At 51.5% G+C, this 14,709-nt stretch overlaps 1 protein-coding gene across 1 annotated transcript; it reads right to left on the bottom strand.

The window, feature by feature from the left end:
- Window positions 1–4,734: 4,734 nt before the first annotated feature.
- HECTD3 (HECT domain E3 ubiquitin protein ligase 3) lies at window positions 4,735–14,569 on the bottom strand. Its single transcript, XM_040073450.2, has 21 exons — window positions 14,221–14,569; window positions 13,991–14,151; window positions 13,540–13,632; window positions 13,148–13,283; window positions 12,613–12,728; window positions 12,212–12,325; window positions 11,767–11,849; window positions 11,217–11,382; window positions 10,664–10,745; window positions 9,566–9,748; window positions 8,983–9,035; window positions 8,623–8,687; window positions 8,083–8,186; window positions 7,630–7,749; window positions 7,206–7,295; window positions 6,655–6,861; window positions 6,141–6,270; window positions 5,667–5,741; window positions 5,384–5,465; window positions 5,193–5,264; window positions 4,735–4,929 (listed from the first exon to the last, which is right to left on the bottom strand). Exons 1-21 carry the CDS (start codon window positions 14,545–14,547, stop codon window positions 4,845–4,847), a joined length of 2,544 nt encoding a protein of 847 aa, XP_039929384.1. The 5' UTR covers window positions 14,548–14,569; the 3' UTR covers window positions 4,735–4,844.
- Between the last annotated feature and the right edge of the window lie 140 nt (window positions 14,570–14,709).

Here is a 14,709-nt window from a genome sequence, read left to right as displayed (position 1 = left end):
ATCCGGCAGGAGCTGACCCGGGTCACAGGCATCCCCTTGCCCTGTGGCTTAGGACTCTGCTCCCTCCTGGCCTCCAACATCTCTGTCATTGCTCGCATCCCTACAAGCAGAGAGGGAGCCCTGTGGCGTCAGGCCACAGGGCTACATCTCCAGCATGGCTAAGGAAAAGAGGTGAGTGGGAATTCCGGTTATGGGAGAGCCGGATTCTGGCTCTTATATCCCTGCCCTGGACAGGACTGCAGAAGGTGGAGATACTCCAAGCGCTTGCTGGGGAGGAGGACAGGCTTCCCTGCCCAGAATGGCTTTATCCCAGGTGGCAGAGGCAGCCTGGCGGTAGGAGTGAGGCCATGACACTCACCATCACCCAACCCGCCCCCCCCCCCCCCAAACACTGGCAGTGTCACCTCATGTCATGTCTGCTTGTTGCATACCACAGCAAGGCGGTGGCAGAGAGCAACTCAGCTCCACCCCATGCTATTTTCATTTCTTCAGGATGGGCACAAAGGGCTGAGTTGAGGTGTCATGAAACAAGCAGGCTGGCAGAGCTCAAAGGTCCCCACACCCCCCTGGTGCCTGCCTACTCTCCTGGTGGGTCAGAGTCCAGCTCCATCCCTGCAATGGCAAAGTGCAGAGAGCTCCAACAGCTGTTCATCCCTGGAGTGTGATCTATTGAACAGGCGTGGCTGTGCCTCACCGCAGCAATGCCACCTGCCTTGCCATGAACCATGGGGCAGAAGAAATGCAGACTTTGGCCTTGCTCTTACCTGCAGTAACCACAGCCAGGAAGGTCCTGGGCCCTCCCTATGCAGCCACGTTACCCTGTAGCACTGGTTCACAGAGCTGCTGCAAAGGTTTGAGCCAGTTTCTACCCTGAGTAACCTCTGTGACACTACTTTGTGTGCAAGACATGGCAGGGCCGATGTCTGCTTCACCTCCAGCTGCCTCCTCTCACAACACCAGTCTTCACTGCTGTTTAGAATCACAGAATCATTTAGGCTGGAAAAGACCTCTAAGTTCATAGAGTCCAAGTGTTAACCCAGCACTGCCGTATTTATCACTAAACCATGTCCCTGAGTGTCACATCCACTATTTAACCCAACAGAAGGATACAGGAGCCCCAGCCAGACAAGAGAAATCATCAGGACAGCCAGGAGCAGTTAGTTAATTAATTTTACTTTAGATCCTACATGAGGTAGGGACAGACAAAACCTGTCAAACTACTAAGAGTTTGTCATACTCCAGGGTATTAGTACCATAACAAGAACAGCTAGAGTACATGTGCGTTATTAATCACCTGGAACTATTCTATGACAATCCAGCAAGTTGAAGGCAGGAGAGAGCAAGTGGTTACGTGGAGCCGTGACAACATCAGTCCCTCCCCCAGCTCACCCCTTACCCACCCTGTAGAGCTGTAGCTCTGGCACATGGAGATGCCCCTCAGAGACACCAGCACCTTCCTTAGGATGGCACTGGCTTGAAAATTGATCTCCACTGATTTGAGACTGGCTGTTGTGGTGAGGACACGCAGCTGCTGCTTCCTGATTCTCAGGGGGACTCTCTTGCCCTAGGCCACATGCAGCAGGATTCCAGGGGAGGGGCACTTGGTCTGTGCCTTGTCAAACCTGATAGAAGACAGTTCCTACCCACAGCTTTAGAGATCAGAGAGGAAATGTGGCCCAGCACTGACCTAACACCTATTTTGAGCCCCTGAGATTGGCCAGAGTTGAGCCAGGCTGACCTTTTCCACAATTCGCTGGGCTGTCACAGCAGAATTTCAGTTTGTGATTGGCTTCAAAACACTGCAGATGAGAGGACCACACAGAGGACATCCAGATGAGCTCCCAGCTGCCCCTTCCCAGCTTACCTTTGCACAGTGAACTGAACAGCACAAGCAGTGGGTTATCTTGGCATCATTCTACAGCAGCCAGACCCTCTGACTATGCACCAATCAATCTCACTGCTGCAACAGGCTCCTCCTCCTACTAGAAGGGCTTTCACAGGTCTCTCCACCCCAGTACACCACCACAGCAGCAACTGCTGCAATTCTCCAACATGTATAACACAAAATAGTAAACATGGTAACACAAAATAGACAGTAAAACAATGGTTTATAAGGTAAAAAAAAGTTTTTCTCAGTATGCTTGTAGGAGGTAAATCCAGACCATCCTGGGTGATCCCCTTTTTGCTAGGGCTGTAGTCCTCTTACAACAAGTACCTTTTAAACAGAATTCCCTGTCACCTGCTAGATCCTTTCCCCAGAGTTCCAGTAAGGCTTTGGGCAGCACTCAGTGATAGGAAATAAGAGGTCAGATGCTAAAAGACCTTGCTGGCAAGAAGAGTAGAGAAATGCAGGAAATGTGGGAAAAACTAGTTGGTAACTCCATAGTCATCAAGTGCTTCACATTAGGGAGGGCCTAGATCTAAAGCCAGCAGGATGAGACTGCAAGGTTGATCACAGTACCCAGGGTTGTACAAGAAGTCTTGAGCATCTCCAAAGACAGAGGTGCCACAATGCTTCTAGGGAAGGATCCCACCACTTCAGCCAGGTTCTGCTCTCAGCATTGCCTTGCACAGCAGCTCTCTCCTCATCAAGGCTGGGGCTGTATACAGGATAATGAGAGGGAATAGAGCTGTCTCAACACATCTCAGTGAGAAACCTGAAGTGTTCTGGGTATACCTCTGTAATTACCTGTTCCTCTGCTTCAGCTGCAGTTGCTTCCAAGAGCAGGGGAGCCAGAAGCACTTGCTCCCCCAGACTGATCACCCCATGCAGCCCTAGCTAGCTCCTAACCTGCCCATTCCCACAGGTGACATCAGCTCACCCTCCACCAAAGACTAGGGCCATCTTACCCATCCCACCCTGAACTACTTACCAACCAACCAACCCCTGCCCAGCAATAAAGAGAGGAGTTTATGTTATTGCTGCTTCTCATTCTGCTCAGTAAATAATGTGGCCTCTTGCTGATCTCCAGTAGAGGCAAGAGGGCAAGGTTGGAAAAAAGCAGTACCAATTCCATCCCAATGTCAGTCCCTTTCAGATGGCTCATTTCAAGGTGCTGCAGGCTTCTTCCTCAACACTCCTGACTGAGGGCAAGCCAGCAGATCAAAGTCCTTTCAGCAGCTTACTCATGCCCATTTAAAACAGACACCCTAGGAAGTGACTCAGCCACAAGCACGGAAAAGTATTGCACTGGCTCTGCTCCTGTTCCCATCCACACTGTTGGCTGAAATCAGCCACAAAGCCACAGAGATCGATTCTGAGACAACTCTACGATTTACAAAAGACCTCCTCCAGCAGACAGGACTTCACATCCACCCAACTGAGCCCTGCTGCAGGCAAGGGCTGCCATAAACAGCTTCCCCATTCACCCTGTGCTCTCTCTACTCACCACTATGCAGGAGATGGCAGCACATGCTTCTTCCTGGTCCTACATCCCTTTTACCAACAACCCTCCTTGGCAGAACTGGGACTACATGTTTCAAAAGAAACTCGTGAAGGGAAGGACTTTGTTTACAACTGGAAGTGATTTCTGGATGACATACTCCTTCAACAGAGGAGAAAAAGCCATAAAACATTAAGACAGGATAAATCTTAACTCACGGCATCATCCAGCCCCACTCCAGTGCAGCACAGTGACTCTGTGACTCACAATAGTGGAGATCCAACAGACCACACAGGCTGAACATGGAGCTGGGGGTATAAATGTAGACTAACATCTAGCAGCTCCCAGTGATAGGCAGTTACTAGCCCTGCCTAGAGCTGGGAAAATCCACAGATATTTCCAAGAAGTTGTAAAGGTTTCGTTGCCCACTCCTCACTCACAGAGCATGTGTCCATCTGCTCAAGAAGCTCTGACTCTTGGCACCCAGTTTCTACACTGCCTCAGGGCAAATGCTTTTCTTAGTCACCTTAAACTTCCATGTCCTTTCCCATGGATGTGATGGGGGGAGCACAGCCTGGCACTGCCATGCCTGCTCTGCAGTCTGGAACATGAACTTGGCCCTGACAGCAGATCTCTATGAGAACTAGAATTGATTAGTTGTAATACTGGCATTCAGGGGTAAAATGAGGCTTAAAGAGCCTGGGAGAACAGCTGCCAGGCCACCAGCATGCTGGATGCAGAACTAAAAGAACAAAAGGGAAGCAGACAGTTCCCACCCAATGTGAGGGAGGAGCTTCCCCAGCAGTCGCTGCTGTACAAGAGGTGCCAGGGACAGGAACTCAGATTTCGTGTGGTATAAAAGCATGGGAGTTCCCTTGGAAGCACCCACAGTCCTGCTGTGCAGGTCTGTTATGACACCTGGTGGCCAAGGGCACCCCTGCAGCACCTGCCACCAGCCTGCCCCATTCTTCTTAATCCTAGATAAATGATCTAATTTTCACTGACCTCGTGAGAGCACGAACAAGGAAAAAGAATGTGGTCAGGACACACTGAGCATCTTGGCCACCCCACAGTCTGAGCAGCAACTCACAGTTCTCTGCCCTGTGCTGTAGGCTACTGTGCAGCTTTGTCTCCTTACCCCACTTTTGTGTGGGCAAAGTGCAGCCTGGAAGGAGTGAGCATTGTGGAGCTATAAGATGATGTGAAGAAACTCATTACAAAAGTCTGACAGACCTTTCTGATGCATGAGGGCTCAGCCAGGGCTCCATCATTGCAATTACATTTTTCAATCCAAGCTAGCTCCCACCCTGCTGAAGACCCAACCCTTCGTGTCCACTGCTGGGAGCCAGGCTTCACACCTATATATTTATTATATATACACATCCCGTGGGGACAAGGGAATGCTTTCCACTGCATGGTTTTCTTGAATGATTGTCCATGCTGCTTGGTCAGGCTGCAACATCACTCTTCCCACGGACTCATATCTGTGTCAATGGCCACGCAGTTATAGGCAGCATAGCGCAACTTCTCTTCACAGACCTTGGCTCTGGGGATGGCAGGAAGGAAAAAAAAAAAGAAAGATAAGGAGGAGCTGCCATTGCTTGCTGCATTTGCCAGCTGAGAGGACAAGATGTTTTCTGAAATGGAAGATATGCTTCAGCAGGGGCTCACAGAGAGAAACTTAGCAGCCACGTGGGACAGGCAGGGGATGTAAGTGTGGCAAAGTCATGGGGCCCAATGGGTCAGCACCAAGGTTAAGAAGAGAGCCCACACACAGTCCCCCAGACACAGGGAAGCATCAAAACTTACGTGGCATAGTTGGGCAAGAAGAGAGTGCTGGAGCAGGTGGATGACTCTGGCAAAGCATCTGTTGTCTCTGAGCTGGGGAGAAAGTGACAAACTGGTTAGAACCAGCAGGTCAGCGAGGCAGGGAGCCCAGACCACCCACCCCTTTGGTGTGGGATCTGTCAGCCTTGCAGACTACAGAAGAATGGACTTACCCCATCTTGTCTGGATAGATGTAGATCCGTGCTGGAAGGCGACTTCTGCCAGTGACAAATCTGAGGAACCGGCTGCGATCCTCTGTGAAGGAAAAGCAAAGGCATCAGCAAACCCTAGAGGGATGTGAGAAGCAGTACAGCTGCTTCCAAGAATTCCCAGCACTAGCCAGCAGCCCCTTCAGCCTAGCTGCTTGTTTTCCTTGAGTGGTTTCCCTCCCAGCTCCAGCCAGCAGGCAGGAGCTGTCAAGGCACAAGATATGCATGGACAGAGCAAATTGCTCACCATTGGTGAAGTTACTGAGTGCTTCCCAGAAGTACTGAACACGGGTATCCTGTGGCTCAAAGTCCTCAAACCGGGCTGTCAGAAAGGATACAGAAAAGGAATTTAATAAAGATCTGAGCTCCTCCCTCTTTGACAGTGTGTGCCTACAGGGTGTGACCACACAGACCCAAGGTGCAAGGAATATATATAGTCAGGCCCCCCCCCAGGAAGCACAGCCAGATCCAAATCTCAGCTCCACAAGGGCTTAGATACTGGCAGCCTAGGGATGCCCCAGCCTCTGCTATGAGGCCCAAGATGGAGTCAAAGGACACTCCTGTCCCCTTGGGCACCCAGTTAAAGGCAAGAAGTACACAGGACCACATTCTCACTGTAAAAAAGGCTAATACTGGCCTCCCACACTTCTCCTTAAGCCAGCACAGACAGAAGACAGTCTTGTTTTCAGGAAGGGAGTTTTCAGCAAAGCCCTTCACTTACTCAGTCTCTTCAGGGCATCAACTGTGACTTCAGGGTCTCCACAGACCTTTTTTTCCAGCTCCTGCCATGTAAGGAGGTCAAGAACAGCTTGAGGCACCACCTTCAGCAGCCCAGCCTGCATGGCCATGATCTGAAAAGGAGACAAGACAGGTAAGCAGCATGTCTTGCCTACTTCCCTGACTCATAGTTGAGCCTAGGGACTCTACTGGATTCAAGCCATGTGACTGCTCAGCATGAGCTCCAAGGAACCTGAAGAAATGGGACATGATCCCAGAGAGATGCATCGCTGTTCATTCAGAAAGCTTGGGTCAGAGCTGTGAATAAAATCCCCATCACACATCAAGAAGCCACTTTGCTTCTCAACGACTCCATAGGCTCCAGGATTACACCAAAAGGGTTGGATACCATTGTCCTAACGAGCACAGGGACACTAACCACGGTGCATTTTACCAGAAACAGGCTGGGGGTAGGTCTCTGGGAACCAATGGGCACCCACAGGGTGGGACAGTGTCACCTGCTCCTTGCTCTCCTCCAGCCGAGCCTTTTGCACCAGGCGGATGAACTCCTTGCGGTCCTCGTAGCGCACAGCGGTGTTGCTGCCATTGGGGATCAGCTCCACCATTCGCTGGTCACTCAGCACTGTTGTGTAGGTCAGCTCATTTCCAAATTTGAACTCAAAGGTGTCTTTATCCATGACTTCCATCACCTCCAGGAGCTTCACCTGTCCAAGCACCCAGTAAGTGTATGTTAGAGAGATGGCCAGAGAGCAATGACGTGCCCAAGTCCTCATCTTCTCCTTTCCCAGACAAGTGACAGTGACACAACATGGGATATGCTGCCCTAAAGCTGTTTAGCAGACCTTGGCCCACTGCATGCTTGAAGCAGCAGTCAGCATGGCTGCATCCTATAACAGCACTTGGTGCATCCTTATAGCTAAAAGTGGCCCTTTGTTGTGTTTATTTGACATGTCATAAGAGCAAGCAAGTACAAGAGGACAGGGACACAAATCAGCCTTGCTGAGTGCCACAAGGAATAGCATAGGCACAGCCTCCCAGTCCCTCTTACCAACACAGAGTCTACAGCAGGGAAGTCTTTGCTCCAGCTGACCTCTTCCCCTGTTAATTGTTTCCATACAAAGCCAGGAAGAGCTAAGACCTGAAGAAGAAAAGAGATTTTATTGAGTCTGTATCAGAATGAGACCTCCCCAAAGATGGAGACAGGACTCAACAATGCAGACACAAAGAGGCTTCCCTACTTCCCCCTACACATGCAGAGCTCATTGTAGCTGAGTAGAGACCAAACACTATCTGCCAAGCTCTCAGCAGCATCCCCAAAACCTCAGGCTCTGAGTTCTCCAAACTGCTTGCCCCACTTGTCCCAGTGTGTGACCACAGAGCCTTTCCATGCTTCTGTTAGACAGGCTGCAGGAGAGGGCTGCCAAACTGCCTTCGCAGCAAATCTTTTCAGAGGGATGGGCTTGAAAACTTACCAGAAACTCTTTGCCCCTCAGAGCTGCTCCCATGATCTGGCCAATCCATTCATACTTTGGGAAGTCTTTACAGGAGGGGTTGGGGACATACATGTCCCTGGCTTCTCCAGTGCCATTACCCTGTAGGAGTGAGAGGCAAAACTCCAAGTCATAATTTCAGCACAGCATGAAACACCACAGACTACTCCTGCCATGCCTCTGAGCACTTCTCATAGCAGAAGTGGGCTAAACCCCCTATCCCCCTTGGCAATATTCCCAGTGAGAGACTGGTATCCATGTATACTCGTCAGCATATTCTAAAATGAAATGCCACAAAGCAAACTACCCAACCCCTCACAAAGAAAAACTCTGGACCCAGAAAAGTAGGTATGTCCCTGGCATGCAAGGGGACAGGGACAGTGCTGCACTGCCAGGCATGGAAGGGTTTGCCCCAAACATCCCGATACACAGCACCTGGTTGGATGTGCGCACGAAGAAGGGCAGAGGCACAGGGGTGTCTGCTGAGCTGGGGCACAGCTCCTCTGACATATCTGCTAGGCTGTCCCGAAAACCACCACCTGCAACCCCAAAAGAAGGGCATTTTCAGTGATGTGAACTCCCCATGTGCTGATTCTCAGAGTTATGGAGCAAAGATGAGGATTTCTGGTACAACCTAGCCTTGGGTTGAGCAGAAGGCTCCTGTTAGAGCCTTATGGCACTGGAGAAAGTAGGACAAGAGAAATAACATCCCTGCCTCGCCTATGGAGAACAGCCAGGAAGGATCACTGGCACTGGTAAAGTTGCTGGTGGTGACTTATGGAAGTTTGGTCCCCTCCCCAGCAAACAGCACTCTTTATTCTGGGACACAGACAGGGGTGACAGGACAAGGCAACCTGCCTTCCCTCTGTCCTCCATGGGAATTAACACTGGGACCAACCAAAAGCACCTACAGCAACAGCCACCTCATCAACCCCCGACTGCTCCAGAGGAGCTCTGGCCTCCTGCAGCCCCTACCTTGGTCGATGATGCCCTCTGCGATAAATTTGCACTCCCACCACTGGTCATAACGTAATGGCCACCTGTGGAGAACCAGGCATTGCCTCAGGTGCTGCTCAAAGCCAAGGAGGTGCTGGGATAGGCACAGCAGGGACATGAAGGGTGGAGCAGTCTGAGTTTAGGACAGGATAAGATCTCAATCTCCAGAGACAGCTGCATCCTCAGTAGGGAGATGACACCTTGGGAAAAAGGCCCTGATCCCATGGCTGAGCTGGCTCCTCTCCAGAGTACAGGACATAGGCTTCCCAAACACCCTGCTGTGACAGGACACAGCTCCCAGCACTGCATGGTGCCTTCCCTCCCCGAGACATTGCTTACCTATAATCTAGAGGCTTTTCAAACTTGTCTGAGGGTTTCAGGCCTTCATATACCTGCAACAAACAGAGACAATCAAGGTTGTTATCCCCTCTCCAGGGGGAACTGGTGTCACATGAAGGCAGGTACATCAAATCTCACAGCAGTCTGGGGTGTTTGTGTATACAGACCCCAGATCTATTGGAAGTGGGGAGAGAATGCACACAGGAAGATCAGCATTGCTGTAAAACCACAACACAGAACTGTATATAGCTACTTGACTTGTTGTCACACAAGAATTCTTTGCTGCCTTTTAATGCAACAGAATTGTTATACTCTCCATTAACAACATGCCACAGAGAGCATCCAGGATAGAGTACAGATTTCAACTCAAGAGATCCCAAATCCCTCCTAGATATTATTCCTGGAAACGGGACCATCAGCACATGTAATTATAGAGCCTGTGAGTCATGTGAAGAGCCCTTGAAGGCTTGGTCTATCTCCAGCTCCAAGCTGTCCCTTCCACCCATCTTAATGCAGATAATTTTGATTTTGGGATGACTCAAGTTCCCCAGAGCAGCAGGGACCCTTGCAGGAGGGACAGTACCTGGGTGAAGACAGCGTTCTTGCAGCTGGGGTCCAGGGCAGGGTTGTCCCGGTGCTCCATGGCCAGGCGTCGGTTAATGTAGAGCCTTGGCATGAAGTTGGGCTTGCTGGTCTCCGAGTCCTTCAGACACTGCGTAATGAGAGCCGTGCGCTTCTTGGACAGCAGCAAGAACTGCTTGATGTGCTGCCAAAAGGAATGCACAAAACATGTCACCTATTTTCTGCTGAAGATGCTGCACCTACAGGTTTCTTCTCCCTTTCCCAGGGCCCTCCCACACAGACACATTCTCATTGACAGTATTTGCTTCCCCCTCTGCCTCTGAAAGATTCTGCATTCTGGCTTAAAGCATGTAACAAACCCAGCCCTCAATCCACCAGCTGTCATCTGATGCTGACATTCCAGTGTTGCTTAGACTCTCCTTTACCCTCACTCTCACCAGAACTTTGGTCTAACTATCCCTTTTAATTGTAATCAAAGCCAGCTCCTTTAAACAAACAAGAATCCTCAAATGCTTTGGGTCCCATGTTGACCTGGCACAGGAATTACAGTGCTTTCTGACACTAGGCCTGGAAATACACAGAATGGGGCTATCCTGGTAATGTACAGCATGTGTATTCTTGAAGAGGATATAAGGAAAACAGACAACTGGAGGAATGAACTCAGCACTATGCAAAGAATGAAAAGCAGAAGCTTATTAAAGCCAGGAAAAATGTTACTGGTAAAAGCCTTGATGTTTGGACAAGCCAGCTCAAAGCTGCTGGCAGGAAGCACAGGAACAGAGTGTCCTGGGCTGAGATCTTGGAGGGGATGTGCATCCAGCTTGCAAGCCCAGTGCTGCTATGATCCAAGCCCCTTTTCAGGGTGAAATGTTCTGGTTTGAGTCCACTTGTTAGCCCACAGCTACATGTTTCTATATCAGCAGTTTATCAGGAAAATAAACAATATCACCTTTCACAGTGTTAGTGACCTGAGCTCAGAAAGGTATTTCCCTCCAGCTGCTTTAAAGGCAATAAGCCCTGGCTGCCTCCCTTGCCACAGCACAAGCACCATCACCCTGCCAGACTGAGGCACCAACAAGACACAGAGCCAACTGCTCACCTTGAGTTTGCTGAATGTGCCAACAGTGTGGTCCCAGGCTGGCACCAAGTGATGCAGGACACTGTCCAGGAGCTTGATGAACCTAAATCCCAAAGAAGAATGTATTGCAACAAGGAGTGATGGGGATCTGCATAAGTCTATTACAGACCACATACCCCTGAACACAAGCAGAAAAATAACAGATCCAAACCAAACCCAGCATAGTGTTTTACATCATGGAGCCTTTGGTACTAAATTCCCACTCCCTGGGCACTGCATGGATTTTGCATCCTTTACAAGCAACTCTGCATATACTTGTCCCCAGCACTGCACAGGTATGTTGTGCTTGTGACGCACAAGACACTGTAAACCTGAGCTACAGAACTCCTCTGAAAGCATGAGAGCCACCCCAGAGAGCCCACTTTGTTCTCAAATGACTCCTATTTTCTCCAGCATCCAGGACGTCTGTCTCAAGAGGAGTGTCACAGTTTTACAGCTTCCAGCCACGCACGTGCTGGAGGTGGCATCAATCCCTGCAGGCAATGGCACCTGTCTGCTCCCCTCCACACAGTACCTTTGAATGAGCACAGCCCGGCGGTACAGCAGGTCAGGGTCAGTCCCTTCTAGGCGAGGGTAACGCACCAAATTGGGCAACTGGAACATGTCAGCACTGAGCCCCAGGTCCCTCTGTCGGGAGGATTTGATTTTGATGCCTCGGATACGAACATCAATCCCGTCATCTGCCAAGGAAATCCATGGATGATATGCCAAGATCGCAAGAAAGTAAGTCTTAAATTAAGCGTAGGAGGTCTGTAAGCAAAAACAGTAGGAATGTACCAGCTCCACCAGCTCTGATGCTGGGCACTGGGAGCCTCAAATACCTCTGTGAAGAAGAAGCAGGGCATTTACAGGAGAAAAAGAATTAAATAATTGAAGGCAGAGAAAGATAGGATGAAAGCTGAGAGCTTGCAAAACTTCAGATCTCCCAGGAGTTTCCCATCATTCTTTTGAATCTCTTATCTAAAACAGCCCACAGGGACAAGAAGTACAAGTCACAGAACAAGCTCTTAACGTACAGTATTTTACAGGTGCATTATGGATGTGGCCACAACAGCCAGCCCTACCTCTACACTCCACAATCCGAATCTCAATGACAGGCAGGTGTGTTGTCATGTCCTCAAGGATGCACACATCCCCAATATAGCTCCTGCAAACACAGCACAGATGAGGACTGAAGGGCTGTTTCCTCACCCATCCTGCCAAAATCCACTCGGACACTTGTAAGGGAAGACGGTTTGCATCTTTTGAAATGGGAGCATACAGCAGGAACTCAGTTCTTGCTTACAATACAGCTGAATGCCTGTACCTGCTGGTGACTCAGGTCCAGGTACCATGATTCATCCCTCAATGGGATAAGGAGAGCCCAATGACTCTACCATGCTATTGTATGCAGAGCAAACCTGCATCTCAAGAGAGCCTGGCTGGTGCTGCATGACTGCTTAAGGCCAGTGTTCAGCACCTTGGGCCCCTGCAAGAGCCATGACACCCTGTGTACCTCCATCCACTCACTCATCAATGCCGACGTCGTTCAGTTTCTTCAGATTGTCCCCCTCACCCCCATATACAGCAACACGCTTGGGCATGAAGTTCTCATCAGTGGTGTCCACTGTCAGCAGCAGCTTCCTGCAAAGGGAAGCAGGACATTAAGGAGAAGGCAACTGCATCTGAACACCTATTGCAACTCCCTCTCATCACTCGGTCATATTGTTACCAAGCTGGGATTCACAGGTACCTGTGACAATGCTAAAACCCCTTCAAGCCCAGAGCCAGAGTAAGGGCTGAGGGGCCGGGAGTGCAGGGCAAATTTGGGCCATGACATGCAGGCAGAGAGGGAGTGGCAAAGCTTGCCCTAGCAACTAGCCACCATATAAAGCAGAAATGACTCTGCAGAGCAGACAGAGATGACTCACTTGACAATGGTGCCTTTCTTCATGTTGAGCCGAACCCAGTGCTGGCCCTGGGATCCATCACTCTCCCAGTATGTGTCAGCATGGCTGTCGGTCAGGCATGACACATTGAAGTCCTCCTGGAAGAGGGCAAGTTAATGAAAGGAAGATCAGATGGGTGTAGGATTAATTTCTCCTTAGTGGTTACTTTCATCATGAATCTTAGTGTCAGAAGGCATTACATTGGCCTGTTCCCTTTGCCAAGCTGTGGGTAGACACCAGGAGCGCAGAGCACAAAGGACACTGGGGTTGACCCTCTGAGTTGCTCTGGGGTCACACACAGCACAGAGTATCAAACCCTCCAGAAAATCAGCTTTGCAGTTAACCACTGTCCCTCCAGAGGCTACATTACACAACATGCTGCATGATACTCCCCAGGCTTTTTTCCCACATCCTCAAACAGAGTCCAGTCCAGCCCAGAGCAGCACAGCAAGCACTATCCATGCTTCCCAGCCCCACGGCACAGCGGGGCTGATGCAGCCTTGTCCCTTGAACCCACCGTGTAGGACGAGACATCGATGCTGTCCACATACTGCTTAACGCTGCCCAAGTTCTCATCCTCCTTCCCAATGTGGTCATACAGGAAATGCACCAGGTCTTCATCACATTCGTAAGTCCATGTTGGGGGCACAAACCTAGCAGGGAAAAGGGATTACTGGGTCTGGATAGCCAGAGGCAGCCAGGCTAATGGGTCAAAAAAAGGAAGGTCCATATCCTGCTTGTCTTTCTCAGTTTCCTGCTTTTTGCAGGCATAGCCAAAACAAGACTGTGCTGTGCAAAGCTGCCTGTTTCCCCTCTCTCCCACAGGTCTGCAGGAGATGGCTGGCTGGGCAGTCACAAGAGACAGGAGCTTGTCCCCGACCATAGCAGAAGCCAGGAAACAGTTCATACCGAAGCTTCTCTACTGCAGCCTCATCCTGCTCCATGGGCCTGGGCTTTGCTCCAAGGCGCAGGGAGTATGTCAGATCCACCACCTGCTCCCATCTGAAACAACAGAGAGAACCTGAGTGAGAACATGTCATGAGGAACAAGAAGTTGGTGATCGAGAGTAGCTGTAAGGTGAAGATTTGGGCTTAAACCCCACTGTGCTCCATCCTCCATCACCTCCAACATCATCTGCTACCCTTTACTTTCCAACCACAACTAATCCTTCCACACCCCGCTGGGCATGTGAAAAGCAGTGCCTGAGCCAAACCCAGTTCACTCCACATCCGGCATCCCTCTAGCCTCGGTTCCATGAAACCTGGCCAAGCAGGCCGGGGGTTCCCCAGTCCAAGGCAGGAGGGGCCGTGGGGCAGCATCCCGAGCCCGCACAGAGGTGAAAACCTCGGCGGCCCCGCACCTGATGATGGGTTTGTAATCCACCCCGAACAGCTGCTGCTGCCGCTGGATCCGCTCCGTGGACTCCACGGGCACCAGCCGGTCCCCGCCGTCGGCATGCTTGCACACCAGCACCCAGCCCTCCTCGAGATCGCAGCCGCTCCGGTACTCCTCCAGCTGCTCCTGCGGGGACAAGCCGGTGGTCAGGCGAGGCCGGGCCGGGTGCTTCGCCGGCCGCCGCACCCGCGTTACCTTGCTGAGCTTGACCCAGAGCCCGGCGCCGTTGCAGTACTCCTCGCCGGTGGCGCGCAGACAGCCGCCCTTGCGCACCTCGATCGTGGCCCGCGCCGCCCGCTTGCCGCCCCGCGCCGGCCCCGGGCTGTCCCACACGCTGAGCAGGCTGCGGGCGGCGGCGGCCGCGGCGGCCGAGGGGTCCTTGCAGATCTTGTACTGCACCTCCCGCGGCACGTAGCAGAGCGCGGCGGGCAGCGGCCGGGCGCGGCGGAAGCACTCGCTGCACTGCAGCAGGAACCGCAGCCGGCCCAGCACCTGGTGCGGAGCCTCCCCGCCCGCCTTCATCGCGCTCCGGGCACCGGCTCCGCGCCGCTCCGGTTTACGGCGAACCCCGCCCGCCGACAGGCAAGATGGCGGCGCCCGGCGGGGCGGACGTAGAGCAAGATGGCGACGCCCCTTCACGAATAGTGGAGCAAGGAGCTGGGCAAGATGGCAGCGTACGGAGGG

The sequence above is a fragment of the Hirundo rustica genome, chromosome 9, assembly GCF_015227805.2.
Source record: "Hirundo rustica isolate bHirRus1 chromosome 9, bHirRus1.pri.v3, whole genome shotgun sequence".
Taxonomy (NCBI): domain Eukaryota; kingdom Metazoa; phylum Chordata; class Aves; order Passeriformes; family Hirundinidae; genus Hirundo; species Hirundo rustica.
This window is presented reverse-complemented; position numbering and strand designations above follow the sequence as displayed.